Source organism: Ochotona curzoniae, unplaced genomic scaffold (assembly GCF_017591425.1).
Source record: "Ochotona curzoniae isolate NIBS_2020 unplaced genomic scaffold, NIBS_Ocur_1.0 scaffold_4505, whole genome shotgun sequence".
NCBI lineage: Eukaryota > Metazoa > Chordata > Mammalia > Lagomorpha > Ochotonidae > Ochotona > Ochotona curzoniae.
Window position 1 is genome coordinate 48,033,288 of NW_024467118.1, and position 27,246 is coordinate 48,060,533.

Consider the following 27,246-nt stretch of genomic DNA (forward strand, 5'->3'; position numbering starts at 1 on the left):
CCAGCAGAGTGTGCACCAGCAGTGTTAGAAATGCAGTGCAGCCATGCATTTTGATATGGGATGCAGCTCTCCAAAGTAGCACCTTAATTAACCAGCGCCAAATGGCTGCTCCCTCTGGCTTTAATTAAGTAGTTTACTCATTCTCTTCATTATTTAAGTCAATATAAGTGTGCACCAACCCGAGGCACTTTTAAGTCATCAGTCACTGTTTCAGTATCTAAGCTATTGGAGATACAAGCAGGATTTAAAGACTTCATGTATGTGGGGTAAGTGAGTGGTTCAGCATCTAAGACTCCTGTAACAGTTAAGCCAGCACTTGGGTTTAGGCCCTTGGGCTTTGGTCTGGGTTACAGCTCCCTTTCCTCCTACTGAGTACCCTGGGAGGTAACAGGTTACAGCTCGGGATCCTGAGTTCCCAGACTGAGTTCCTGGCTCCTGGCTTTAGCCAGGCCCGCTATGTCTATTGTAGGTAATCTGAGAGTAAACCAGAGGATGGCAGAGCTCTTTCTCTGCCTTTCACATGAATATAATTAAGAAAAAAAAAATAATAATCCAAGTGTGATGCTATCATTGGAAATTTTATCCCAAGTTGTATTAAGCCCTTATTCATATAAGTTCTTTAAAAAATATATTGTAGGTATAGTCATGAATCCTATTCTTTTCATGATTTCTATTTTTTAAAAGTGGCATAAACTGCACAGATTAGTCTTTAACATTGTTTATCTGTGACCGATTAGGCCATAACTCAAGGAATAACTAAACATAAAACATTTCTTTCTCTTGTTTGTTAATAACTTGTTGGATGAGAAATTCTGTGACATTTGTCCTGCTCCCTTCCTTTGAATCTGGGAAGGCTTGTAGGGCCAAAGTGATAATAAGCTATTTTCAAGCATTAATAAAAAAAGATGCAGTTTTCCCTAACCCTGTGTTTGTTGGAATACTTAGCTTGGAGCCATGAACCACCACACATGTTTAATTACCCTGAGTCTGCCATGCTGTGAATTCATTAAACCTCATAAAGAGGCTGAGTGTAGGCTATTTGATCATGGTCTTCAAGTCATCTCAGACTGCTGCTTTTCCTAACTAAATTTTCTACTGATTTGTTAAAAGAACACAAGTAATGCATACAAAACATGGGGCCAGGAGATATTACTAATCTAAACCACACAGTACTAGTTTTGAGACTTGTTGGCAATCATGGCCGGAAGAGCCATGAAAAGATTGCTGATCAAGTTGCCTGTGGCAACAATGAAAATAGAGCAAATGCCAACTACCCTGGTGGATCTGTCTAAGCAGATCACCATGCAGAACAGTGTAAGCAACAATGGATTAATCCACAATAAGACAGAACAGAAAGAGATAAGGTTTAAAAAAAAAAAGGAACTAAGTTTTCAAGCAAAAATCAGAGATCAAAATGAAATCCATCCAGATTTATGCGATTCAAAAATAAAATGACCCATCACCACTAGCCTTGCCCAGAGGATTCCCAGGGTTCTCCAGGAGCTGTGAGAGAGGGGCAAAGCACACCAGGGGGTCTCAGCTGCACCTTGGCCTGATTTCAGACCCTCAGTCCTGGGCAGGCAGCATCTCTGGAAAGAGAAGTATTTTTGCATATGGAAGGAAAACGAGGCTAGATTTTAGACTGATGAATTTTCAAGATATGTCCTTAAACTGATACTCCCATTAAGAAGAGTCTGTGTCCCTCTACCTTAAACCTGGGAGGCTTTACTACCATCTCAACCGACAGAATATGAGAGAAATGATGCTATGTGACTTCCGAGGCTAGGTCACAAAAGGTGATGATGCCTCTGTTTTTTCTAGAATCCTCATCCTTGGAACCCTGAGCCATCACATAAGAAGTTCAACTGCTCCAAGACTACTAGAGGTGAGCGAGCCTGGCCACATGAAGAGGCTGTGCGCCCGGGCCCCTGGTCAGCGGTCTTCAGTTCGTTCCAAGCCCAGATACCTGATAGGTGAGGTAAGTGAGCAAGCACTCAGATGATTCCAGTCCTGCACTCTCAAGTCACTTCTACTTTCGAGACTTTCAGTCCCTTAGGTTTGGGGCTATTTGTTATGTAGCAATAGTAACTGGTTATTTCATCTCTTAAGGAGAAAAACCCAAAAAACATTGTATGACAGCTCACAAGCAGACAGTCAACCCCCCCACCACTTTTATTTTTTTTTGTCTCATTATCAATCTACTACAGTGATGAAGCCTTCAACAATTTCTACCTGTTTTGCTTTTATCACACATTTCAAGTCATGACTGTTACATCTTTTTGGTATATTCGGTTCATTTACTATTAGGAAGCACCTTTATTTTAGCACATCTTGATCCTATTTTGCATAGCAGTTACATTCTCTTCTTGTTAAATGTGCCTGGGGTTATTTTTTTCAAGCCTTATATTCATGTTTTTCATGCTATTTTTCTTTTTAGGTTGAAGCTTTTATTCCAACTCAATTTCTTGAGTACCTAGAGTACTAGAGTAAGCACTCCATCAGAAACTCTGTCAGAAAAGGCTAGCTTTTCATTTCCCATTTTAAAAAGCTGTGGTAAAATACACAGAACACAAAAATTACCACCTTAACCACTGAGTGTGCAGTTCAGTGGTATTAAACACATTCAGAAAATGCAACCATTACCATCTCTCCAAATTTCTTGTCAGCTTGTAAAACTTTATGCCCATTAACAGTAACCTTCTGTTGATGCCTTCCTTCAACCTCTGGCAGCCACAACTTGACTGTCTATTTACAGCTAAGCATCTCATAAAAGTAGAACCATGAAGTATTTACATTTTTGAGACTGTCTATTTCACTTAGCAAAATGTCTTCAAAATTCATTTATGTTACAGCACATGCCAGCATTTCTTATCCTTTTTTAAGGCGGACTCATTCTGGTTTAATTTTTTAGTGCAGTTGCAGTGTGCTCTGGTAATCTGAATCACACATTTACATTACTTGGCTTCTTTTCCTACAATCTTATTGAAAAACATTTCATTATTTGAAAGGCAGAGTGACAGAAAAATCCATATCCTTTATTCAATGATTCACTCTCCAAATGGCTGCAGCAGGCACGGCTGGGGCAGGCTGCAGCAAGCAGCCAGGAGCCTTTACATGGGTGACAGAGGTCCAAGTTCTTGGGCCATTCACTTTCGGCTTTCTTAGACGTATTAGCAGATTTTAGATGCATTCATTGCTTTCACAGGTGGCAGTTAGCGCCTTTTTTTTCCTACTTCTTTGTTTTTTTTGTTCTGTTCGCCCCACCCCCTTTTAGAAGGCTGATCAAGTTAAAATATTTTCTAAAATGTTCTCTGAAGTATTATAGTATTTTGAATATTCTTGTTTCACTCTTCTATAATTTCTTAAACTGATTTCAGGAACCCTATTATGCCTTAAAGTTGAGGACCCCAAAAATGTTTATGTAGACTACACTGTCAATATTATGTTAGAAATTAAAAGTGAAAAATTCTTCTGAAAATAAAAAGGAATCATTTACACTGGAGCACTTCAGAATGTTCTGACAAGTTTGGGAGCAGCATGTCGACAGGCCCCACAGGGCAGTGCCCAGGTTCCACTGGCAGCTCTGGCTTCTGATTCCAGCTTCTTGTCAGAGCAGACTTTATGAGAAAGTGGTGATGACCACTGGGGTAGAAACCACATAGTCTCTCTGGCTGGGAACTAGTTCCTCCGCCTTCCCGCTGGTACTCCCCCTGGTGGTGGGTGTGAAATAGCACTATGGTAGATTCTGGTTCACTAAAACTAAGGGTTAGTTGAGCACAATTTGCTATGTTTCTAACTAGTATCCAGTAGTGATACCAGTGCTGCTGCTGAAAGACTGTAGCCAGAATATCAAGACACTAAATTACCTAGTTCCATCTAAAACAAGGCATTCTTCACTAATATTACCTAACCCAGTTCTGAAAGTCAGATACAGAATTAACATATTTTTAAGTTTAAAGTAGAAAAAACAATAAATTCTACCCTTCAATCCTAAAGAGCTTCCCTAACTATGATGAAACTGACACACTATTTAAAAATAACATTCAAGGGCCCAGCACAGTGGCACAGTGGTTAAGGTCCTCGCCTTGCACGCCCGGGATCCCATATGGGCACCGGTTCTATCCCGGCAGCCCCACTTCCCATCCAGCTCCCTGCCTGTGGCCCAGGAAGGACGACCCAAAGCTTTGGGACCCTGCGCCTGCTTGGGAGACCCGGAAGAGGCTCCTGGCTTCAGATCGGCATAGTATCGGCCATTGTGCTCACTTGGGGAGTGAATCATCGGACAGAAGATCTTCCTCTCTGTCTCTCCTCTCTGTATATCCGCCTTTCCAATAAAAAAAATAATAAAAACAAATCTTTAAAAAAAATAACATTCAACACAGGGGTAGAGCAGGCTTTACTCACACTAGTGTGATGTGGAGCACTCTAAGAGACTTGCCAGGAAGTGGTAGAGCTTTTAAGCTCAGAGCTTTTAAGCTTTCCTTCTCTCTCTCTTTTTTTAAGGTTCACTCATTTACTTATTTGAAAGGTAGAGCAACAGAGTAAGGGAAAGAGAGAAGAAGAGAGGAGAGATTCCCCAAAAACCCACAACAGCTAGAGCCAAGCCAGGATCCTGGAATTGATTCCGAGGCTGCCAAATGAGAGACAGAGGCCCAAGTACTTGAACCATTACCTGCTACCCACCAAGACACTCATTCAAGGAAGCCAGAACTGGAAGCAGGGTTGGGGCTCAAACCCAGGCACTTTGATATGCAATATACTATTTTATTAAGCTCTGTTTCCAAAAACCAGCTCCAAGCCAGATTTTTGTTCTATCAACTAACACCAGATGTCGCAATAGACTACAAGCAGAAAGAGACTTCAGGTATCTTCTATTGAACCAGAAATTAGAGGTTAGTAAAATCATTAATGTTTTTGAAATATGGTTACTTTACTTACAATGGGTTTAAATGAATTAATACTATTAAATTTCTGATTTAACTTTTGTAAAAAAAAAATTTCTTGTTTCTTTCTGCTGTCTTCCTAGGCACATTAGTAGAAAGCTGGATAGGAAGTGAAGCAGCAGGGACTCAAAGTGGTACTCCACTATGGGATGCTGGCATGGCAAGCAGCAGCTTAATAAACTATGTCACAAGGATGAGACTTAATTCCTACTACAGTAAATATTTACAGAAATAAGCATAACTTAACAGATTTTCTGAGTTTTCAATCATTTTTAAGAATATACAAGGGTCTTAAGATCAAAATGTTTGGAAAATGTTGGAGTTAGCACTATGGCACAGTGAGACAAGCCACCACCTCTAATACTGGCATTCCATATGAGTGCTGGGTCTTGTCCCCACTGCTCCACTTCCCATCTAGCTCCTTGCTAATATGCCTGCAAAGGCAGCAGACAGCCCAAGTGTCTAGGTTCCTCTTACCCATGTGGGACACCCAGAAGTAGTTCCTGGCTTCAAGGCCAGCCCCAGCCACTGTGGCTATGTGGAGAGTAAACTACCAGACAGAAAATTTCTCTCTGTCTCTCCCTCTCTCTGTCTTTCAAATAAACAAACATATACATATTTTAAGATCGAATTTGTTTTTATTGGAAAGGCAAATATACAGAGGAGAGAAACAGAGAAATATCTTCCTTCCATTTTATTTATTTTATTACCCAAATGACCACAATGTCTGGAGCTGATCTATCTGATCTGAAGCCAGGAGCCAGGAGCTTCTGCAGCGCCTCCTACACAGGTGTAGGGTCTCAAGGTCCTGGGCCATGCTCCACTGCTTTTCCATGTCACAAGCAGGGAGCTGGATAGGAAATGGAGCAGCTGGGACATGCACCAGCACCATATGGGATCCCTGAGCTTGCAGGGGGAGGATTGAGCTAATAAGCCATCACTTTAAAAACCAACTCTTTTTTTAAAAGCAAAAAAAGAAAAATTATTGTGCTAGAGTACTGAGGAAGACATTGGAAATCCAGAAAAAAGATAGACTCACCTTTTAACTCATGAATGCTCAACTTAATGAATCATCCAATCTAGCTTAATAAATGCAGACACAGACTGAAAGGTTGTCATAATGATTAGAAGGGAAAAATGGAAATGTAACGCAGGAAGCTTTGGTAAGGATAAAAGTTACCCAGAGAGCAATGTTTAATCCATGGTTTTAAAGGTAAAATGCAGAGGCATATATAACTACTGAAGGAATTTCTTGACAATCCCTTCTATCAGTGGATAAATACTGTCTATCTTGTGCCAGTGCTTGCTGTATTTGGAAATTCCAGTATGAAATAAGATCTTGTTTCATGTTTCTCACACTCCAATGGGAGAGAAAAGCAAATAAACCATACTAATTCAGGGTTCTGATTATTCTAGTAAGAGAGATGGATACTGGTGCTATAAAGTCTAGGATGTTCAGAAAGTCAAGGTTCTCATCAGATCAACTGCCCCACAATTCCAGCAGTAGGGTCTAGATATCAGTAGATATTTAATATACAATGCTAAAAGCACAGATAAAAACTACAATAAGGAATTTAGAGTATCCATTTTTAAGAAGTCATTTAAAGTGAACACACACATGCACACACACACAAGCAGAGTGGGAGAGGGGGAGTAAGGGAGAGATACAGACAACTCTCCCATCTGCTGGCTCGCTCCTCAATTCCTATAATGCCCACCGCTAGGTCAGGCTAAAGCTGGACACTGGGAATTCAATCAGTCTCCAAGTGGGTTGCATGGACCCAACTACTGGAACCATCATCTGCTACTGCTCAGTGTCTGGCACCGGCAGGAAGCTGCCATCAGGGAGCCTGATAATCTGGGAGGGCAAATGTCCATCCCTGGATTTCACTTTCAATCCAAGTCATTAAAGAATTTACTTCTTAAAAACATTTCCTTCTAAAAGGATGACTGAATATTCAAAAAATCCTGTTAACAAACTGAATGAGCATTTTTCAGAGAAGATACATTGGATGGAAGCTTAGCAGTCAGATACTGATGGCCAATAGAGTTTTCAGACACAACAAATCAATATATGTAAACAAAACAAAGGGAAAAGAAAATCTACATTCACAGTACATACACAGTACACACACTTTACAATTGGATCACTCTATTTACTTATTCATGAACACTGCCAACAAATGTACATTATGTACAAAAGGTTGATTTATTCAGAACTTAAATTTTATCCTCAACTGATCTAAACCTAAACTGCAAGCCTAATATTTTTAATTACAATAACTTGTTGAAAGTTTAAAGTTGATGTCACCTGAAGCATTCAAGCAAAATATGGGTCATAATAAATTGATACAGGAAAACAGGAGTAAATAAAGATTGTTCTAATTAAAGCACATAATTCAAGTTTGAATTACGCTAACTCATTAACTTGGTAATCATTAAGTAATGTTCACTGGTCTTTAACTTCAACAGTACCCTGCAACTCACCAAGTTCTTTCGATTGCAAGCATTCTTGTCACTTTCCCTGACAGAAAAACAACACTGCAGGTTATTTTAACCTTAGTGTTGCTGGCTTTTTGAAGGAAGAGTGTGATAAACATGCCCACATCTCTATCAGAAGTGGGAAAAATCTGGCTCTACTTCTCTCATTTCCATCTGCTGCCTGTAGGCATTTTGAGTTCATGAGACAATAACATAACATTAGTGTGAAGTCCGTAGTCCTAGTTGAAAAGCTTTTTAATATATTTCTTACCTGACAAGAAAAATGATATATACCAGGTACTTTTATAGTAAAATGGAATATTTGGTAGAGCTATTGTAATACATTAGTCTCAAATAAATGACTGAAAAGATAGAAAACCCAGTGCAAATCCACTACAATCAAGGTTAGTGTAGAGTTAACACACATAATTGTAACAGAAATTTACCTTTTAGTAGGTGATTCAGGTCCATGGTGTCATGTAAGACTTTCTGTTTGTACCTATGGTCTGAACTGGAATCTAACACTGAAGACTTCGAGGCCAGACCAGGCTCAAGCCTTTCTTTTCCTTTTTTCACAGTTTTCAAACACCTTGAATGGTTTTTTAAATCCTCAACATCTTCATATATTTCATGCTTCACATTTTCTTGCCTTTTAACTTTCACTTTTTGGTCATTTGATGAGCCCAGTTCAAAAGACTGAGCAGGGCTGATGTCTGGTGTTGATAAAGGAGTTACGTCCGTGACAGTATCTTCAGATTCCTCAGTGTAGTCTCCGACTTTAGGCTTAGTAGTTGAAGGTTGTTTTCCTGCTGATTTTAACTCTGATTTATACATCTGCTTTGGCGATAAGAGGGTTACACTAGGTACCTGTTTCTTTGATGATGGAGAGGAATCAGGTTTAGAGATATCAGACCCTGCATCTGAACAATCTGTACCTGAACTTGAAGATGAAGAGGACAAAGAGGAGGAGGAGGAAGAACTAACTTTGGAAAACTTTCTACTTATGCTTTTTTTCAAGCTATTTGATGGCCTGGCTGACCTGGACCTCACGGGACGCTTTCTCCCGTCATCACTGCTCTCCTCTCCGTCTGTGAAATAATCATCCTCACCATCTTTGGCAGTTTTGAGGATTCTACGAGGCATGGGCAAGTGTATTTTATGTTCTATTATATTATCACACGATGTTTCTGATTTTGAAGAAGTGGTCGATAAAGAACTTCCAATTTGTGTATCACTTTCTACTGGGCTTTCCTCTAGGGCAATTTTTGTTTTCCTTTCATTTCCTTTATCGGTGAGATAATCTTCATTTATTTGTATTCCCAACCCCACGTTTACATTTTCTGTACCTTTACCTATTCTCTCTTTAGAATCATCATTTTGCTTGTCAAAAGCTGAATTACTTTCACATTTCTTTGTTTCTTCGAAGTCACTGTCAAAGAAAGAATGGTCCACTTCACCTTCTGATATATCTCCGAACCGATCCATGATATCAAAAATATATCTGAAAAGGAGTGAAAAGTAGTTTCCAAGTAGTTTTCAATTTTATATAAATGTGTAATTAATGGCAAATAGTATAATGCATAATTTTCTCCAGCTGAGAAATCTCATCAATACATGAGGAGAAAATTTTGTAAGTTAACAAATAACTCAGCAAATTAATGGTAGGCAGGGCTTAGTAGTGGGACCAAGTTGTATCAATCTTTCAAAAAACAAATCAGTCCGATTGTTAAGCTCACTAAAAAATAACTGATCATCAAGGCAAACAAATGTGGGCAGCCAGCGACTGTTCAGAGAAGTCTGCCTTCTAGTAAATTAAATAGTGAAAGAGTTAAGAATGGTATTAACACTAGCTAAGTATGTCCAGTTTTCTTGCAGTAATATATTGAAGATTAGTAAATTTTCACACTTTTTGTCTCAGTCCTGTTTCTTTACTCCAGTTAATGAGGAAGAAGCAGGAAAACAAAGATATGATGCTCATTAAAACTAACAGCTCCTGTCCAACCCTTCTTAAAGAGGGTGTGTCTCTAAGACACACCTAGACTGCACAAACAGCCTGGAATGAAGCTTCTGCACATTTAACGAACCACGACATCCATGACATACAAACGACAGTGAGCGAAGAGTAGATATGTCTCACTGAGTTAAGGCAATGTGGTGTACGAGGGATTTCACAGCAGATGACCAATGCTACATAAAATGGAAAAATCAACATGTATGATTTAGACTGTGAACTTAAATATTAGAAAGAATGAATTAAAATGTTCAAAGCGGCGGCTTCTAGCATGTGGTACAGCGATCACTGTTTTTGTTGTAGGTCTTAAACTACTCTCTGTCTATGGGCATATACATGTACTACAGTGATTTTTTTTTATTTAAACTTTTTAAACCTGAAATGGTTGGAGTTCAGAACATCACTATAAAGACATTTCTTTTACCACATTTGTAATCTCTGTCTATTGTGACGTAAGAAACAATTCCATATGATAATAGTAACAAAATACCAATACTCTTGAGTTCAGAGTTTGATCTTCAATACTATTCTCTCCATTAAAAAACAGAGAGGAGAAGAGAAGGGAGAAAGGGAGCACTTTCATCCTGTGGCTCACTCCCCAAATGGCTGCAATGGCTAGGACGAAGCCAAGAGCCAAGAACTTGATCTGGGTCTCCCAGGTGGATGCAACGGCCCAAGAATTGAGCCATCTTCTGCTACTTCCCCAGGTGCTTGAGAGAGAGCTGGATGGAAAGGGAGCAGCTGGGATTCAAACCAGTGCTCATATGAAATGCCAGTGTATCAGGAGGTGGCTTAATATACACCATGCCACAACACTGACCCTGAGAAAATGATATCATCTACAGTATTTTTTATTGTATTAGGGGCTGTTCTGCTGGCAAGCCAAGTCAAGCTGCCACTTGCAATGTTGGCTTCCCATGAATGCCAGTTTGTGTCCCAGCTGTTCCACTTCTGATCCAGCTTCATGCTAATGGCCTAGGAAAAGCAGCAGAGGATGGTTCAAGTACTTTGGGCCCTTGACACCCATGCAGGAGACCTGGAGGAAGAAACCCCTGACTCCTGGCTTCTGCCTGGCCCAGCTTTAGCCATTGTTTATCCTTCCCTTTATAACTTTGCCTTTAAAATAAATAAATAAATAAAGTTTCTCTTTAGAGGAACAATCTGTAACAACCCCACTGAATTTCTGGTATTTCCTTTACTTTTACTGTGGAAGTCTGCTCAGTGCTTCAAAAAAGAATGAACTGAATCAAGTATCCAAGCTCAAAACTCAGCCCTGCACTTGAGGGTGTGTGACCTTGACCATACATACAAGGATGTTCATATCAGCACTGATAGCAATTAGAAACAACCTCAAGGTCTATTAAGAGGAAAATGGAAATCTCCAAAGATGATGATTGAAGAAGGCAGAACTAGATGAGTAACAATGTAACTGTATGAAATATAGGACCATTGTTGTAGCATAGCATCCTAAGCCTCCACCTGTGATGCTAGCATTCCATATGGTTCTAGTTTGGACTTCTCCATTTTTGAACTTATCTCCTTGTTAATACACCTGAGAAGAGTAAAAAGATGGCCCATGCCATCCCCGTGGAGGACATGTAATGGCCTGGCCCAGCCAAAGCTGTTATGGTCATTTGGGAGTGAACCAGTGGATGGAAGATCTTACTCTCTGGAAGATCCCTCTCTGAAACTCTGCCTTTAAAACTTAAAAAAATGGGCTCAGCGCGGTGGCGCAGTGATTAAGGTCCTTGCCTTGCATGCCCGGGATCCCATATGGGCGCCGGTTCTAATCCAGGCAGCCCCACTTCCCATCCAGCTCCCTGCTTGTGGCCTGGGAAAGCAGTGGAGGATGGCCCAAAAGGCTTGGGACCCTGCACCCGCGTGGGAGACCTGGAAGAGGCTCCTGGCTTCAGATCGGCATAGCATCAGCCGTTGCGCTCACTTGGGGAGTGAATCATCGGACGGAAGATATTCCTCTCCGTCTCTCCTCCTCTCTGTATATCCACCTTTCCAATAAAAATAAAATAAATCTTAAAAAAAAACTTAAAAAAAAGTAAAACATACAACAAAACTATCTTTGTGGGAAAAAGGTTATGAGTGGCAGGGAAGGGTGAAGATGGGGAGGAATTCAGGCTTGCGGCAAGGTCATTCTGAGGCACCACATCCACAAAGAGTACAGCTGATCCTTACCAACCCCGTTCTGCCCACTTCGAAAACAACACTGAAACAGCCACTTAACAGTGGACACCCATACTAACCTACCTAGAAACAAAATGTCAAGGGCTGACATAAATAAGTTGTGGTTATTGTTTTTTCCTCTGTCACACGTTTTAAAAATGAGGAAGCAATAAGAAAATTTTAGTAAGTTTCTTAAGCAAACAGCTCCAAAGCACAGCCCAGAGCAATACTTAATCAAGTCAATCATAATCTAATGTAAAATTAATTCAGTAGGTCATGCCATTAAAAAAAGAATACACAGTAAAACAGTGCATACCGTGCATACCACATTTTAAAATTAATGTCTCATGAAGCTTGTTTCCATTAGTAAAGCACACTATATGTTCATGGGCTTGATATCAAACCCATCTCTGAGAAGGTCTCAGCCAACTGTGTGCATTGCCGCTGCTCATGCAGGTGACAAGTTGTGACCCAAAAGCAACACACTATGACGGTATGAAAATGGGATCGAAATGTAAACTTTGAACAGCCCCAGTGTCAAATGTCATCAAAAACAGAGTTTCAGAAAAGCTGTAATTTAAACTCTAAGTTCAACAGGAGTATTTTCCTAAACTCTGAAGAAAATGCAAAGCTAAAATTGTTGTATTTACAATGGATGGCCAGAATCTGAAGAAATGAAGATATCTTAAATATAAAGAGTAATTTTACCAAGTTATAATAAAAACTAAATGTTTTCATTTGTGCTTTGCCCAAAGTTGGCACATCTTTACATAAAACTTATTAGTAGACATAAGACTACTCCTCTAAATGTTTGATTACTATTGGAAAATATATTGATACAAACGCTTGAATTTTATTAATAATTTAAAAAATTAATCATCTAAATCATTGTAAGTCCCATGTATCAAAAAAACTTGCATTGATATAAAACTACTGGGGGCCAGCATGATGGCTCAACTGGCTAATCCTCTTCCTATAAGCCCTGGCATTCCATATGGGTGCCCATTCATGTCTCAGGCTGTTTCACTTTCCATCCAGTCCCCAGCATATGGACTGGGAAAGCAGTGGAAGACGGCCCAAAGCCTTGGGACCCTGCACCAGTGTGGGAGACCTGCAAGAGGCTCCTGGCAGCAGATCAGCTCAATTCTGGCTGTTGCAGCTGTTTGGGAAGTGAACCTGTGGATGGAAGATCTTCAACTCTTGTTCTCTTAGTGGATTTCACTTTCCAATAAAAACATATAAATCCTAAAAAAAAAAAAAAAGAAAAAAAAAAGGAAATAGGGCCAGGTGTGATGGCTTAGATGCTAAATCCTTGCCTTGCAAGCTCAGGATCCCATATGGGTGCCCTTCATATCCCGGCAGCCCCACTTCCCATCCAGCTCCTGTCTGTGGCCTGGGAAAGCGGTAGAGGATGGCCCAAAGCCTTGGGACCCTGCACCTGCATGGGAAACCCGGAAGAAACTCCTAGCTTCAGTTCGGCTCAGTTCTCATCATTGCAGCCACTTGAGAAGTAATCAGTAGATGGAAGATCTTTCCTCTCTATAAATCTGATCTGCCTTTCCAATAAAAATAAATAAATCTTTAAAAATTATCAGCATGAACAAGCCTCACTTGTGCGAAGTTTTTCTACTACTAGCAGTTACACGTAGTGTTTACTGTGTGACAGCATTGTTCCAAACACAACTTTTTTTTTTAAAGATTTATTTTTATTAGTTTTTTATTGGAAAGGCGGATATACAGAGGAGAGACAGAGAGGAAGATCTTCCATCCGATGATTCACTCCCCAAGTGAGCACAACGGCCAATGCTATGCTGATCTGAAGCCAGGAGCCTCTTCCGGGTCTCCCACGCGGGTGCAGGGTCCCAGAGCTTTGGGCCGTCCTCAACTGCTCTCCCGGGCCACAGGCAGGGAGCTGGAAGGGAAGCGGGACTGCCGGGATAGAACCGGCGCCCATATGGGTTCCCGGGCATGCAAGGCGAGGACCTTAACCACTGCGCCACCGCGCCGGGCCCTCCAAACACAACTTTAAAGGTTTCATCACTCCTGTTCGAGCAAACTGAAGCAGAATGAGAACTTATCCAAAGTCACATAGCTAGTAAAGGGCACAGCGAGGATTCTAAAAGCAGGCATACACTAAGGCTCATGTTTTCTATTTCATTTTAATTTATCTGAAAGGCAGAGTTACAGATAGAAAGAGCTCTTCCACTGCTAGTTTATTCCCCCAAAATCCTAATAGGGAGGCATATTCCCAAACAGCCAAAGCAACAGCCAGACACACAATGGACAGCAAAGAGGGAAGGAGTGTCTAGGATTCCTGCTTAAGAAGATTCAAGGGCTAGTACCATGGTGCAGGGGGGCTGGGCCTCTCCACGGGCAGCACCAGCACCCCACATGGGCGCCAGGAAGGTTCTGGTCCTGCAGACAAGGCTGGCACTGAGCTGGACCTGCATGGGCCAACCTTGCTGGGTGCCCTGACTTTCACAGCTCCCTCACCCGCTTCCCTTCTCATGCTTTACTACCCCCTCCACAGATCTAAATCCTTCCTCATTTGGGTCATCTCCACGACTTTTAATGTTTTGTTAAAAAAAAAAAAAGGCTATCAACTTTTTAGGCCTTATTCACTTCTTTGGGTCTTCTTTTCCAGGAAGTCCTGTCACAGAAAAATTAAACTCAAGTACAATCTGCCTGACTCTCCTGTTAATTGTTAATTTCCAGGGCTTAAGCAACAGAACCTATAAGACAGACGAAAGTATTTTTTTTTAATGTGTGTATGTGTTTGAAATAAGCAACAGAGGAGATATACATAGAAAAGTTAGGGGGTGGAGGAGAGGGGACAGGGGCTGATCTATCTTTCAACTGGCTCACTCCCTGAAACGCCTTCGACAGACAGGGTGATGGCTCCAGACGAGCATCTCGAGCCAGGTCTCCCACACAGGCTGCAGGAAAAGTGCCCGAGCTGCCACCCAGGTGCCTGAGGAGGAAGCTGGATAGGAAGCAGGCACAAAGCAGGCTTCTAAGCCAGACACTCCTGTAGGGAATACTGGTGTCCCAAGCAGCAGGAGCTGCACCTGCAGTGCTGCTGGCGCACAAGGCCTGCCCCAAGCAAGTCTCTTCTCCCTTCCTTACACTTGTCTCCTTACAGACTGAGAGCTGCTAATGTTTGCTCATCCTCACCAGTCAAATAGTGTTTACCTCGCAAAGGAGCCTGGAGTTACAACATTTAAGATTGAGCTCCGATTCCGTAGTTGCTCTTTGCTAACTACATAGAAAACTCACCTATTCTCCAATTTCAGTGACCTGCCTTCTTCCCTCCCCCTCTCCAGACACACCACCCTCTGCCCTATCTTCCCTTCTCTGCAGGTCCAGGAGGTGGCCAGCTCTCTGGCTAAGTGGCCACCATTCCTGAGAGGTGGTGCCCAGCTCAGGGCAGGGTGGCCTTTCAGGCAATTTTTATTCATAATACCCACCAATTATTTAAGGATTTCAGCACTCATGTAGCTTAACTCAGTTTACACGGATATATGCGATATTCTCCTCCACTATGCCATCCTTTTGATAATATTTACCTCAATGTCCACGAGGGTCCAATTCACACAGGAGTCTAAATAAGAGAAACGGTGGCTTAAATAAATAAGGACACTCTTACTGTGAGCTGGCAAAGGGCAAAAATTTAAATGATCACTAATCTGGCCATGGCACCTCCCTGGTGCTTAATCAACACAGGTGTTTTTTTTTTTCTCCAAGGCTGCCTGGGAGTCACTTGGACAGTCACCATGTGTCCAGCAACGAGAACACTACTGCTTCCCCGACAGCTCAGGAAAACCGGCGGAGACAATCATTTTTTATAACTGCGATCTTACGTTTCTGCGGTCCTCAAGGAGATGCTGGATGCGTCCCCGAAACTCTTGGACCAAAGCAGACACCTGTCTTCCTGGAACTCGGGGTTCACCTCACGACCCCCTCAGGCTCTCGGAGGCAGCAGAAGGTTAAACACAGCTGTCCCCTCGAGCTTGGAGGTCCAGGTTCAAGCCCCGCAGAGGTGGGCGTGGTGGGAAGCCGAGTCACCGGCCGAGACCACGCCTCAGTTCCGAGCCGACCCCGACGCCCCCACCCCCACCGCGGCACGCCACCCCGAATGTGTGCGGAGGGCAGGACCGGCCCTTCCCGTCCGGAGCCCCACCGGCCGCGGGCTCGGACGTCTTTGTTGTGGTTACCCCGCGGCGCCAGGGGCCGGCCGGGCGGAGCGAGGGGCCGGGGACTCGGCCTGGCCTTCCCGACCTCCCGCGCCGGCCGGCTTCGTTAGGACCAACCCCGAGAGCTCGCCGCCTGCTTGGGCTTCCGGAGGGGAGGGGGCGGCAGAAACGGACCGCGAGCGCGGTGGGGGTGGGGTGGCGGGCGCGCCGCGGGCCGCACCGACCGGGGGAGGGGGTCCCCTCCCGAGCACGACGCTCACCTGGCAGCCCTGTCCACTCCCGCCCCTCGCGAGACGCCCCTGGCCTTCCGAGGCTCGCGCCCGTGCCCGCGCGCGCTCCCGCAGGCCCAGCACGCGGCTCCCGGCGGCGCGCGCGCGCGCGCCCGAGCTGCCCTGGCCGCCCGCGGCTTCCGGAGGCGGAGGGAGCGGAAAAGGAAAGTGAGGGCCACGGGGTGGCTGGCGAGCGCTCGCGCGGCGGGCGGGGCGGCTCGGCTGTGCCTCCCCGCGCGGCCGCCCACGCCGCACGTCACAGAGGGCGGCCGGGAGAGCCCAGCGGGAACCGGGCTCGCCGACCGGACCGGAGTGCCCCGGCCCCGCTGCCTAGTCGATGGGTGTTAACGGCACGGTGGGTAGGCCCGGTGGTTCCCTTGGGAAATCTTGTAAAATGCATACAAACATAAGTAGACCAACACTAGGATGAATGAGAGGTTAATTGTATTTTTAGAGTAGCCACAAATTCGGTTCTTGCCAGTTGGTAGGTGGGCCGATGGGGCTGATGATCCATTGGAAAGTCATTGTAGGCTAAACAATTTGAGAAAGTGTTTTGTTTTTGCAGTAGAATAGACTGAATGCTAGAATTTCTTGAGTTGTCAAGCACACAGTAGCTATGAGGGCACCCCTCAGTGCCCTCCACCTTCACCTCCAGGACGCGGGAATGGGTGACCTTATTGCCAAGGGGATTTGGCCAATGTGATGAAAGCTCAAAATGAGATTAAGCTGGATTTATCTAGTGGGGCCACAGTGATCCCAGGGGTCCTGGCTCTGGGGAGGCGGGAGGCACAGTCACCAGGGGGAGCTGCAAACCCAAAAGCAAGAGGTTGGAGTTACCTAAGGAGGTGGTGAGCCCAAGAAGGCAGGCAGCCTCCTGCAGGGCTGAGGAAGACCGGGTCATCCTCTCCCAACGCGGACCTGCCAGTTCCTGGTGGTAGGTGTCTCGCCTCCAGAAGTGCACGGTGATACATTTATGTTGTTCTCAGCTCCTACTAAGTTTGTAGTGGCTTGTAGGACGGGAATACCATCCATCCTCAATGTTGTTTACATGACAGTATGAAATTAGGAAATTGTTTTAACTGTAACCTAGTAAGAAATTGTCTCTATTCTTCTTCACAATACATCTTGTAGTTTACCTACAGAATCACGTGTGTCTTCTTTTTTTCAGCCAAAAGAAAGGATTTCATTCATTCTAATAAATGATGCTATATGTTGGCACTAAGGACCTGAGAGGATCGACTCTGGCAAAAAGTTTATTATCCCGGGTACTTAAGCAGACATTTCTCCAAAGAAGATAATACAAATGGCCAATCAGTCCATGAAAAGATACCCAGCATTGCTGATCACTGCAGAAATGCAAACCCAAACCATAATGAGATAGTACTTCACACCCTCGAAAATGGCTATTGTTAAAAACCAGAAAATGACGAGGATGGCCAGGATGTGGGGCGATTGGAACCCTTTCTTTGGCTTGCGGGAATGTCCAGTAGCACAGCTACAGTAGGAAATGTATGGAGTCATGTGACCCAGCCATTCCACTTCTAGATACACACCCAAAGAATTGGATATCTCAAAAAGATACTTATAAGCCCATGTTCATAGCTACATTATTTATTATAGCCAAAAGGCTAAAGCTACCTGTGTCCATTAACAAAGCAAAAAAAAAAAGTGTTAAAATACTGTAAATACAATGGAGTGCAGCCCAGACATACAGTGGAATCTTGATATGTTCTCAAGCAACGTGGATGAATGGAAGCGAGAGTTTCCATGTGTGGATACAGAAGTTCTGGAGGTGATCATGACAAGGGCTGTGCAACAGTAGGGCAAGCCCTTCCTGCTGCTTGTCTCTGTGTTTATTTTTTGCAATTAGAACATGAAAAATATTAAGAAATTTACTGTATCAGAACAGTATGACATTTGGGGGGCAACCATGAATTTGTACGTTGTCTTGTCCTGGGTTCTTAGGGAAAAATGCATCAAACGTTGAGACAGAAATCAAAGTATGTCTACTAACATTGCAGCTTTTTTGTTTTAAAGATTTATTTACTTGAAAGGCAGCATTACAGAGTTAGAGGGGCAGACAGAACTTCCATCCACTTGGTCACCCCCAAGATGGCCACACAGCCATGGCTGACCCAGGCTGAAGTCAGCAGCCAGGAGGTTCTTCCAAATCTCCTACGTGCATGGTAGAGACCCAAGCATGTGGGCCACCATCTTCCACTGCTTTTCCCAGGCCATTAGCAGGGAGTTGGATTAGAAGTGGAGCAGCCGGGACTTGAGTCAGCATTCATTTGTGATGCTGGCATTGCAGGCTGCTTTACTTGCTGCACCATAATGCTGGCTTCATTTCAAACTTTTTAGAATATAGGTGCCATTCTGGTATTAAGAGAAAAATAAAAACTTCATGAAGCATGTTATGATAGCCTGTACAAATGTGCTGGAAATAAATATCTCTAACTTGCTGTTTAATCCTTAGGTTAGTTAGGCTCTGCATGAAGTGCCGGGAAGGAGCAGCTAGATTCTAATTTAAAACTAGCTAGGTCTCTATTAGGACCTCCTGATCCCAGTCACTTCCTAGTAACCCTTATCTTAACCTCAGCTCTCTTTTTCACGCCGCAAGCAGGATCGAGGTGAGTGTCACTGCTGAGCACTAACTTTGAGGAGTTACATGTCTTCAGCTCCGTGTTACTCCTGGGAACAACGTACTGATGTATGGGAAAGACCATGATCTTAAGCTTTTCAGATTGGGCTGTCAACAAAATCTCAGACCAATGTCCCCTTTACTGGTGGAAGTTACAATCACTTAGCACTTGTCCAGGCATGGCAGTGGGGAGGCTCGTCAAAGTGCTGGTTTTCTCACAAACAGTAGTAAATACTTTCAAACATGGAATCTTAAGTCATAGGCTCATGAATTTAAACCCCTTTTCCCTCCTGATGCATGTATGGGAACGACTAAATCAAGAGTTTTTAAGAAGCACCAAGGCATAGTGGCTAAATGCACAGGCTCTGGAACTAACCCACGTAGAGGGGTGCTCACTTCTCAGCTCTGATATTACCTTTGTACTGTTGGGCAAGGTGTCATCCCTCTTGTGCCTCACTTTCGCCATGTGTGTAGGTGGAGGTCATGGCATGTATTAGAGGGGTAGCAGTAATTAAATGGATTATATCTAGCACTTAGAACAGTATGTGGTACACAGTTAAGTATCCATACAGTTATTGTTAGCCATGAGTTTACATTGGAAAAATGTATAAAACTTTAGGCATTGTGCCTTTGGCATGTAAATGATGATAAAAATGACTGTTGGCAATAACAAGCTATCATGATTTGAAATAATTTAGACTTGTAGCCAATCCTTTTGAGATGCTCCAAAGGACTGAATGGTAACAACTATTTTGGAGACAAAAGATTTCTTCAAAATCAATTATGCTTTATTTTAAACAGGAGAGAACAGGAACTGCTTCTTTCATAATTTTTAACTTAAGTTATAAGAGAATGAAGACCCATGAATTGCCAATTCAAAATTGAAAAAGCAAAGCTCTATAAGATGGCAAATGTGAACATATTTATTTTTATGTAGAAATATGCAATAAGTCACTATGTTATATAAATTTGTTGGGGACATATGGTAAGCTAAATGTTAGAGGTCGTTTTATGAGACTTTACTTTTCCTCCCACTTAAAATTCATCCCACGGAATTGTATTATGAAGACATGGACTGAATATAAAAGTGGCCCATGGACTATGAATATCTATGCCCACTAGTAATAACCTCTTGGGTAATACATTTGTTTTAAAACAATCAATATCCACTAAATATTTTATTTCCTTCATAGTCATATACTTGTCCTTTTTTTGCAATGGCAATTAAAATGTTGATTCCTCTTCAAGACCACAATTTGTAAGGTATAGATCCATGTATTGGAAAATCGTAGTACTTTTAAAATACTGAAGTTGTTTATTAGAGCTACATGGAAAAGGGTTCGTGGGCTGTTTTTATTTATTTTTTTTTTCCAGTTTTCTTGCCTTTAGGTATTCCCCACATCCTGTGTTTTTCATTGCTCCCCTGAACTTTTTAACCCTTTCTTCTTTTCACTCTTGATTTGCCTTCTCTAGTCTGTCATTCTCCCCCCTTTTAAACTAAACAATCTTCAGTCCTCCCAGCATGCTCTTATTTCCACTGTCCGCTAAGACACCCCCTCTGCTTTGACTTAGCAGTAATTACCAGGGTTTCTGTGGCATAGCCTCACACCGCAAGCACCATCTCAGAAAGCATTATGTGAACAGGCAGGGAAATGGGGTAAAAAGGTATTCTCCCAACTATTTAGTCCACTTCCCTTTGCGTGGATAACAGCATTTACCCGGAGCTGGCAACAAAAAGCCAGAATAGGAGCCAAAGTTGACTGTGCCAGCTCCGTGTGCTCTCTGGCACCAGGCCGACCTCTAGGCCTTTCCATAACTACGAATTGCAGGCTTCACTTAGTCACATTCTCCGAGTCAGGTGGGAAAGCGAAGGTTGCGAGCAACTATGAAAAAGTGAGGGTCAAGGATGGTTTACCGTGGAACCTAAATAGAGGGAAGTGACAAGGCCGAAATTCGGGGGTGTGTGAGCAAAGGCGAGGAGGTTACTTTTCCGTGGTGAGCAAAGAACAGGGATTAAGGGATCACCTGGGTTCGAGGATTACAAACGCTTCGGACACCTGCAGCAAAATTTTCCATCGACAGACGGCATCCTGGCGGGGGGAGGGGAAGGAGGGCGGAGGGAAGCGACTGCGGGAGCGCGGGAAATGGCACTGCCCGCCGCGATTGGTCGCAGCGGGTCCCGGGGGCAGCGGCCGGCCGGACCCCGCCCCGCGCCGTGGGTGGGCGGCGGGGCCCGGCACCTCCCAGCTGTCACTCAGAGGCCGGGTGGCTCTCCGCCCCTTGCCTGACACGCACTTCGGGGCCGCCCCCGCCCCCGCCCCGCGTCAGCCTTCGCCCGCCTCAGTCACAACACGGGCCGGCTACCTGGGTGCGCCCGGCCCCGGCAGCTGCGGGCCCGGCGCCGGCGGGCGGCGCTGAGGGGTCGCCGGGAGGGGCTCGGCGGCGTCTGTTGGAAGCCGTTCCCTCGGCTGGCCGCGGGCGAGGGCATGAACGCCGGCTCCCTGTGCCTCCCGAGTGGCGGCGGGAGCGGCGAGGGCAGGAGGCGCCGCGCAGAGGCCACCGTCCAGGGCAGCGCCGGGGGGCAGCAGGGCAGGAGATGTGCCTGTCCTTAGCGGCCCAGGAAGCAGCATGCACCCCGATGCCACCGACAGCAGCGGCGCCGGCCTCAGCCCCGCGTCGGCCACGGGCGCCAGCGGCCGTCCCACCCCGGGCGCCAGGGACGAGCGGCGGCCGGAGTCCCGGGGGCACGCCGAGGCGGCGGCGGCGGCGGTGCCGAGGGACCCGGGCGGCAGCAACTGGCGAGTGGCCGTGGCCGTGGCCGCCCTCGCCGCGGTGGCCCTCTCCTTCCTGGCTCCCGGCTGCTGGGAGACGGCGGGAGGCGCGGGGCCGTGCACCGTCCTGCTCCGGCTCATCTTGTACCTGAGCTGTGCCGCGGCCGCCTTCCTGCTGGGGACCCTGTCAGCCCTGGTCTGCCGGAGCCGGCGAGCTCCTCCGCCCGACTTCGTGGCCACCTGGAACCGCCTGGCCGCGGCCGTCCGCCGCCCGCCGGGGGTAAGTACCGGTCTCGGCTTGCCTCGAGCGCACGGCGGCCTCCTCGCGGCCCTCCCCGCTTCCGGTGCGAGCCGGCGGCTCTCGGGGACCCCGCTGGCGACGGCGTGTCTCTCCTCGCGGGCCGCGGCTCCGCACCTCGAAGCTGGAAGCCCGAGAGAAATGGGGCTGGGGGGCGTGCGGGCCGGGCAAGTGGGTGCGATCCTTTCCCGGGTGCCCTACGACGACGGGGTCGGCATCCGTGTGTGTGGCAGGGCCGGTACTCAGCCGCGGTCCCCACCCTGAGAACTGGGTGAGCATCCCGGATCTCGCCCTAAATCTCCCGGGAGCCGGAGGCGAGAGACACAGCCTCCCCTGCACGCAGGCATCGTATGCTTCCCCCGTTAGATATTGTGGTTGGGTCTTCTACCCCTTCTCGGTGGGAGGTAACTTGATGGCTGTTTGCAGAAGAAACTTGGTTAGGTCAGCCACCCGGTACCAAGCCTTGCACGCTTCTAGCACACCATCCCGTCTGCCACCATGTTGATAAGTTGTAATGCAGTCTTGGCTGGTTTCTGTGATTTAGCAAGGGCGCATCAGGAATCACGGGTGGGCAAGCTCTCCTCCGTGAGGAACGGCTCGTTGGGACTAGGAAGGCATGGTATTTTCAATGAGCTCTCCTCCATGCCAAGCCTGCTGCTATTTCTGCCTCCCAGCTTTCTCGTCATAATCTTGTAAAAGGAACTTTATGGTAGTTTGACGTTGACTGAAAGATACCATCGTTCGGGTGGAATTGCGCAAGCCCTTTGGGATAAGGGTAATGACCCTGGCTCAACTTCCCACGATTGATAGAATGACCATTGGCTCGCAGGGTCTGTATCTGCTTGTGATACAACCTGCTTACTCATTTGTGGAAAAGAAAAAAAAAAAGGCTCCCAAAGTGAGGCACGGGGCTGGAAGACTGTAGGCAGGGAGTCCGCACTCGCTAGATCTCTGTTTTCAAAACAAGTAGTCTCAGAAAAATTAGTAATGATTGTTTCTCTTAAAGCCTTCACCCAGCTCTTCATTTTTAAAATATCTAATTTAGCAAGACATGGTAAGCAGATGTGCTTTTTTTTTTTTTTTTTAAGACACGTATTTATTTGCTTGAAAGGCAGAGTTGAAGGGAGAAGGTGAGACCTTCAACCTGCTGGTGTACTCTCCAAAAGGCCACAGTGGCAGGAGCTGGGCCAGCCAGAAACCAAGAGCCTGGCGCTTTCTCTGGGTCTCCCATAAGGGTGCAATTTTCCAGGCACTTGGGCCCCCTCTGCTGCTCTCCCGGACCAACAGCAGGGACCTGGAGCCGAAGTGGAACCCTGCGCTCCAACTAGTGCCTCAAGCAGAAGCTATGCTATGGCACCAGCCCCTCTTGCCTTAATTTTTTCCTACATTGATAAGGGCCCTAAGATTTTACTCACTGGTTGATTGGCCTTTGAAGGATCAGCTCTTGAGTATTTTAAGAAGTTATACTTTATACAGTACATGTTTATTGAGCCTCTCCTGCAGGTCAGGGACTATTCTGGAAATGGGTTAAATCAACAAAACACAGAAGTGCTGTGCTCTGGACTTTATATTCCTGTGGGTGCAGACAGTGACAAATGAGTACTTTAGCGTAGTGTTAAGTGCCTAAGAGATAAAAAGTGATTAAGGGTTAAGTGACTAAGAATGAATGGCCGATGGGGAAAGGATGTTTAGATGGTGAGGGCGGGGTAGTAACAGGCCACCTTTGAGGGCCTGGATATCTCCTGTTGTAGATTGTTCATTTCGCAAAATCTCCCAGTGCACATTGTACTTCTGGATAGGTAGAACTTGGATGATTACTTAGGAAGATGCTGTCAAAGAGGAATTAGAGAAACTAGTACTTTGAAAGTGAGAGAAAAGATGCAGCAGTATGTTCAAACTCATGTATATGACTCGAAGGTTTCAGATAATAGAAGAGGAGACGTATACTTAGTGATTCTTGGTTATTTTTTTTTAAGACTTTATTTATTTTTTATTGGAAAGTCAGATATACAGAGAGGAGGAAAAACAGAGAGGAAGATCTTCCATCCACTGATTCACTCCTCAAGTGGCTGCAACAACTGGAGCTGAGCCAATCCAAAGCCAGGAGCCTCCCCTGGGTCTCCCACACAGGTGCAGGGTCCCAAGGCATTGGGCCGTCCTCGAGTGCCTTCCCAGGCCACAGGCAGGGAGCTGGAAGGGAAGTGGGGCTGTCAGGATTAGAACCAGCACCCACATGGTGTGTGCAAGGTAAAGACTTAAGTCACTGGGCTACTGCGCTGGGCCCTTGGTAATTCTTTTGTACACTGAATTCCACAAGCAAATTAGGAAGTTACTTTTTAAGTTATGTATTACTTAGAATTGGAATGAACAATTCACATAAAATTCTGTTCTCTTGTTAATACAAGGCACAAGTTGTGCTGTTGTTTATTCAAGCCACAAGTGTGCTGTACTTGCAGTTATGTGTGTGTATGTGTACGTATATATGTGTGTGTTTAAATGTTCTTTATGAATGGAAGGATGAGAAGCCTCAGCAGGTGGTGTAAAGTATCCATCAGTCCTGTGAGGGTTGGGGCGGCTTCTCGGGTCATCTAGCTTATGTGGAGGGGGAGGTTGTTGAGCACAGTTGCAGGGAGCTGTTTAGGACAGCAGTGAGTGCTCCAGAAATGTGAATTCCCAAAGCAGGAGCTAGATTTGTCAGACAGCAGAATCCATTCCTTCTGTCTTTCCATCCATCCTTCCTTCTTCTCTTTTGGCTTCTTTCTGTAAAGGGGAAAAAAATGTGTAACTGCTGAAAGTAGGTCATTCAAGAAGCCTAACCGAATACAGGAGAAGTGCTGGTGTATTGAGAAGTGCTCAGCTACCTCACAGTGTAGTTCCCCGTTTAGAACTCATGATCTGCATCTTTTGTAACCTCTTGCTCCTGGCTTGAGTCTAGGAGTTCAAGAGGTTTTGCTGATGAGAATGGTCACTAACAGTTGGTAGTCATTAACTTCCTGCTTTTGCTCTCCAGTTCATTGGTATCTGTTGGGCACCTTTTGTGTGTAGATTTTGATTTTACTTGGGTGAGAACGACTGTTCCTTAAAGTAGTAACATTGATTTTGTGTCAGGTAGAGATTTCTTCCCAGATACCCAGTGGTATGTTTCAGTTCCTAGGGCAACTGCTGTGTGAAGTCAGAAAGGTGCATGGGAAAGTTTTCACAGTGGGTATCTAATATCCACTTTAGAAATGCTTGGATCGTTGTTGCAGGCCTGGAAACTGGAGCTGTGATGCGCTGGAGCCAGCCTGCTCTGTGTTGCAGGCCTGGAAACTGGAGCTGTGATGCGCTGGAGCCAGCCTGCTCCTGGTGTGACGGCTGTCATAGTGTGACATTCCTGATCTAAGATTGTGGATTGGTATCTGCCAGGCCAGTTACTTCAGCTTGCTGTGAGCTTCAGATTAACCAACCATAGTTACTGGTCTCCTGTACTTGGTCCAACCAATATGTCAAGAAATATAGGGCACAAATGAAACAGTACTGTAAGAAAAATTATTGTTACAAGACCAGTAATCCAAAATACATCTTCTCATAATAGGAAAGAGGAAATATTTCTTACATTTTGATGATAGGAAGGTAAGAGTAACTGTCAATATTTCTGTCACACTCTGGTCTATGGCTTATTCTCTCTTCTTCTTCTTTGTTACTGAAACTCAGATTTACAGAGAGAAGGAGAGACAGAGAAAGATCTTCCTTGTGCTGGTTCACTTCTTAAATGGCCACAGTGGCTGAAGTTGAGCCAGTTTGAAGCCAGGAGCCAAGAGCTTCTTCTGGGTCTCCCACGTGGGTGCAGGATCCCAAGGCCTTGGGCCATCTTTGACTGCTTTCGCAGGTCACACTCAGGGAGCTAGAATGGAAGTGGAGCAGCTGGGATTAGAACCAGTGCACATATAGGATCCCAGCAGATGCAAGGTGAGGATTTACTTGCTAGGCTACCGTGCTGGGACCCTATTCTTTCTTCTACTTTTTATTGTAAATTGACAATTTATAATTATATATGCCACAGTGGGGTGCAAAGTTGTATTATGATCCCTAAAATATAAGATAATTAAACCAAGATAATTAAAATAAATCCCACCTGAAACATTTAACATTTTTTTGCTCTAGATATTTCTTGATTTATGACTTACACATTCAATGATAAATAAGTGGTTTAATAAAGAAGCTGGAAGAGCTCACAGAAGAAAATCCACCAAAATCTTGTTTCTTTAAGGATTTGTGTATTTATTTGAAAGACAGAGAAAATGATAAATGCAGAGATATTTTTTCAACTTCTGTTTCCTTCCCCAAATGCCACTACAGCCAGGGGTGGGTCAGGATAAAGCCAGGAGCCAGGAACTCCATCCTGGTCTCCCATGTGGGTGGCAATGCCCAAGCACTTAGGCCAACTTCCCATGAATTCCCAGGTGCCTAAACAAGAAGTTGGATGAAAAGTGGAGCACCTGTCACCAAAACTGGGTGGCAGATGTCAGTGTTGTAGGCCACAGCTTAACCTGCCACACTGCAATGCTAGGCCCAATTTTAGGTGTTTAAAAGGGTAAGGAGAACTAAAAGTCACTAAAAGACATGTGAAGAAAGCCTTAATAAAATACTTCAAAGTTCAGCCAGTTGGAGAAGTTCAAGAAGTTCAAGAAGTTCACCAAATCTATTTCAGTATCTGTTGCGTATCTTATATTCCAATCCCATTATGTAATCATTTGTTTTGTTAGTTGTCGGGTGCCTGTGCCAGGCACATGAGAGATGGATTCTGATGAGAGCAAATGTAAGCGTCTAATTGGCAATTTTAGAGTTGAGCTTTCAACAACAGTTTCCTAGAGAAGGGTAAGTGCTTTGCAATAGGATCGGTGAGAGAGCTTAGGTCATTGTTTCCTGTAAGTGTGTGACAGTAATTTTGGTCTTGAGAGGAGCAGGAATACTGCTTGTTCCTCTTGTCTCTGGCCAGATGGATTAGACGGATGGAGAAGGCTGGATGGGAGGACAGATGTTTCTGCAGACAGTGAAACATTCACACAGCCATCAACTGTTTCAGTCGGCTGCAGTCAGGCTTGTAGAATTCACAAATGAGGTTGTTTTTACTAACACAAATGCTCTTTGACTTAAACTTAATCTAGTTATTTGAGAGGAAAAGGAAAAGAAACAAGAATTAGGGAGACTATCCATAGCCTCTTTGTAACTTCTTTTGTTATGCTAAGGTGGGAGATTATTCCTCACTCATTTGAACTAGATAAGGACATAATATAGTTACTGTATTCGGGATATTGCTTGCATTTTAATAGGGGATTTAATGCAATCACACCTAAGTCTTTGTGATGTTAGAATTGTTTTACCTTAAATTAATATTATAAATGCTTCCCCCCTCCCTTCTTTGTTTGAAAGGCAGAGTTACAGAGAGGAAGGGAGGGTCTTCCATCCATTGATTGTCTCC

The 27,246-nt window shown here is 44.7% G+C and overlaps 2 protein-coding genes across 4 annotated transcripts in view; one reads left to right on the plus strand and one right to left on the minus strand.

The window, feature by feature from the left end:
- The window catches only part of CFAP97 (cilia and flagella associated protein 97), a 30,615-nt gene extending 14,471 nt beyond the window's left edge, over nt 1–16,144 (minus strand). The window contains exons 1-3 of the mRNA XM_040965733.1: nt 16,067–16,144; nt 15,474–15,581; nt 7,871–8,925 (exon numbers count right to left, since the gene is read on the minus strand). Of these exons, the coding sequence (XP_040821667.1) occupies nt 7,871–8,909 (1,039 nt within the window). The 5' untranslated portion in view covers nt 8,910–8,925; nt 15,474–15,581; nt 16,067–16,144. The remainder of the gene's footprint in view (nt 1–7,870; nt 8,926–15,473; nt 15,582–16,066) is intronic.
- Nucleotides 16,145–21,197: 5,053 nt separating this feature from the next.
- Nucleotides 21,198–27,246, plus strand: part of SNX25 (sorting nexin 25) — a 110,649-nt gene continuing 104,600 nt past the window's right edge. For all 3 annotated transcript variants that reach the window (XM_040966463.1, XM_040966464.1, XM_040966465.1), the window contains exon 1: nt 21,198–21,767. In XM_040966463.1, the coding sequence (XP_040822397.1) occupies nt 21,345–21,767 (423 nt within the window). In that variant the 5' untranslated portion in view covers nt 21,198–21,344. The remainder of the gene's footprint in view (nt 21,768–27,246) is intronic.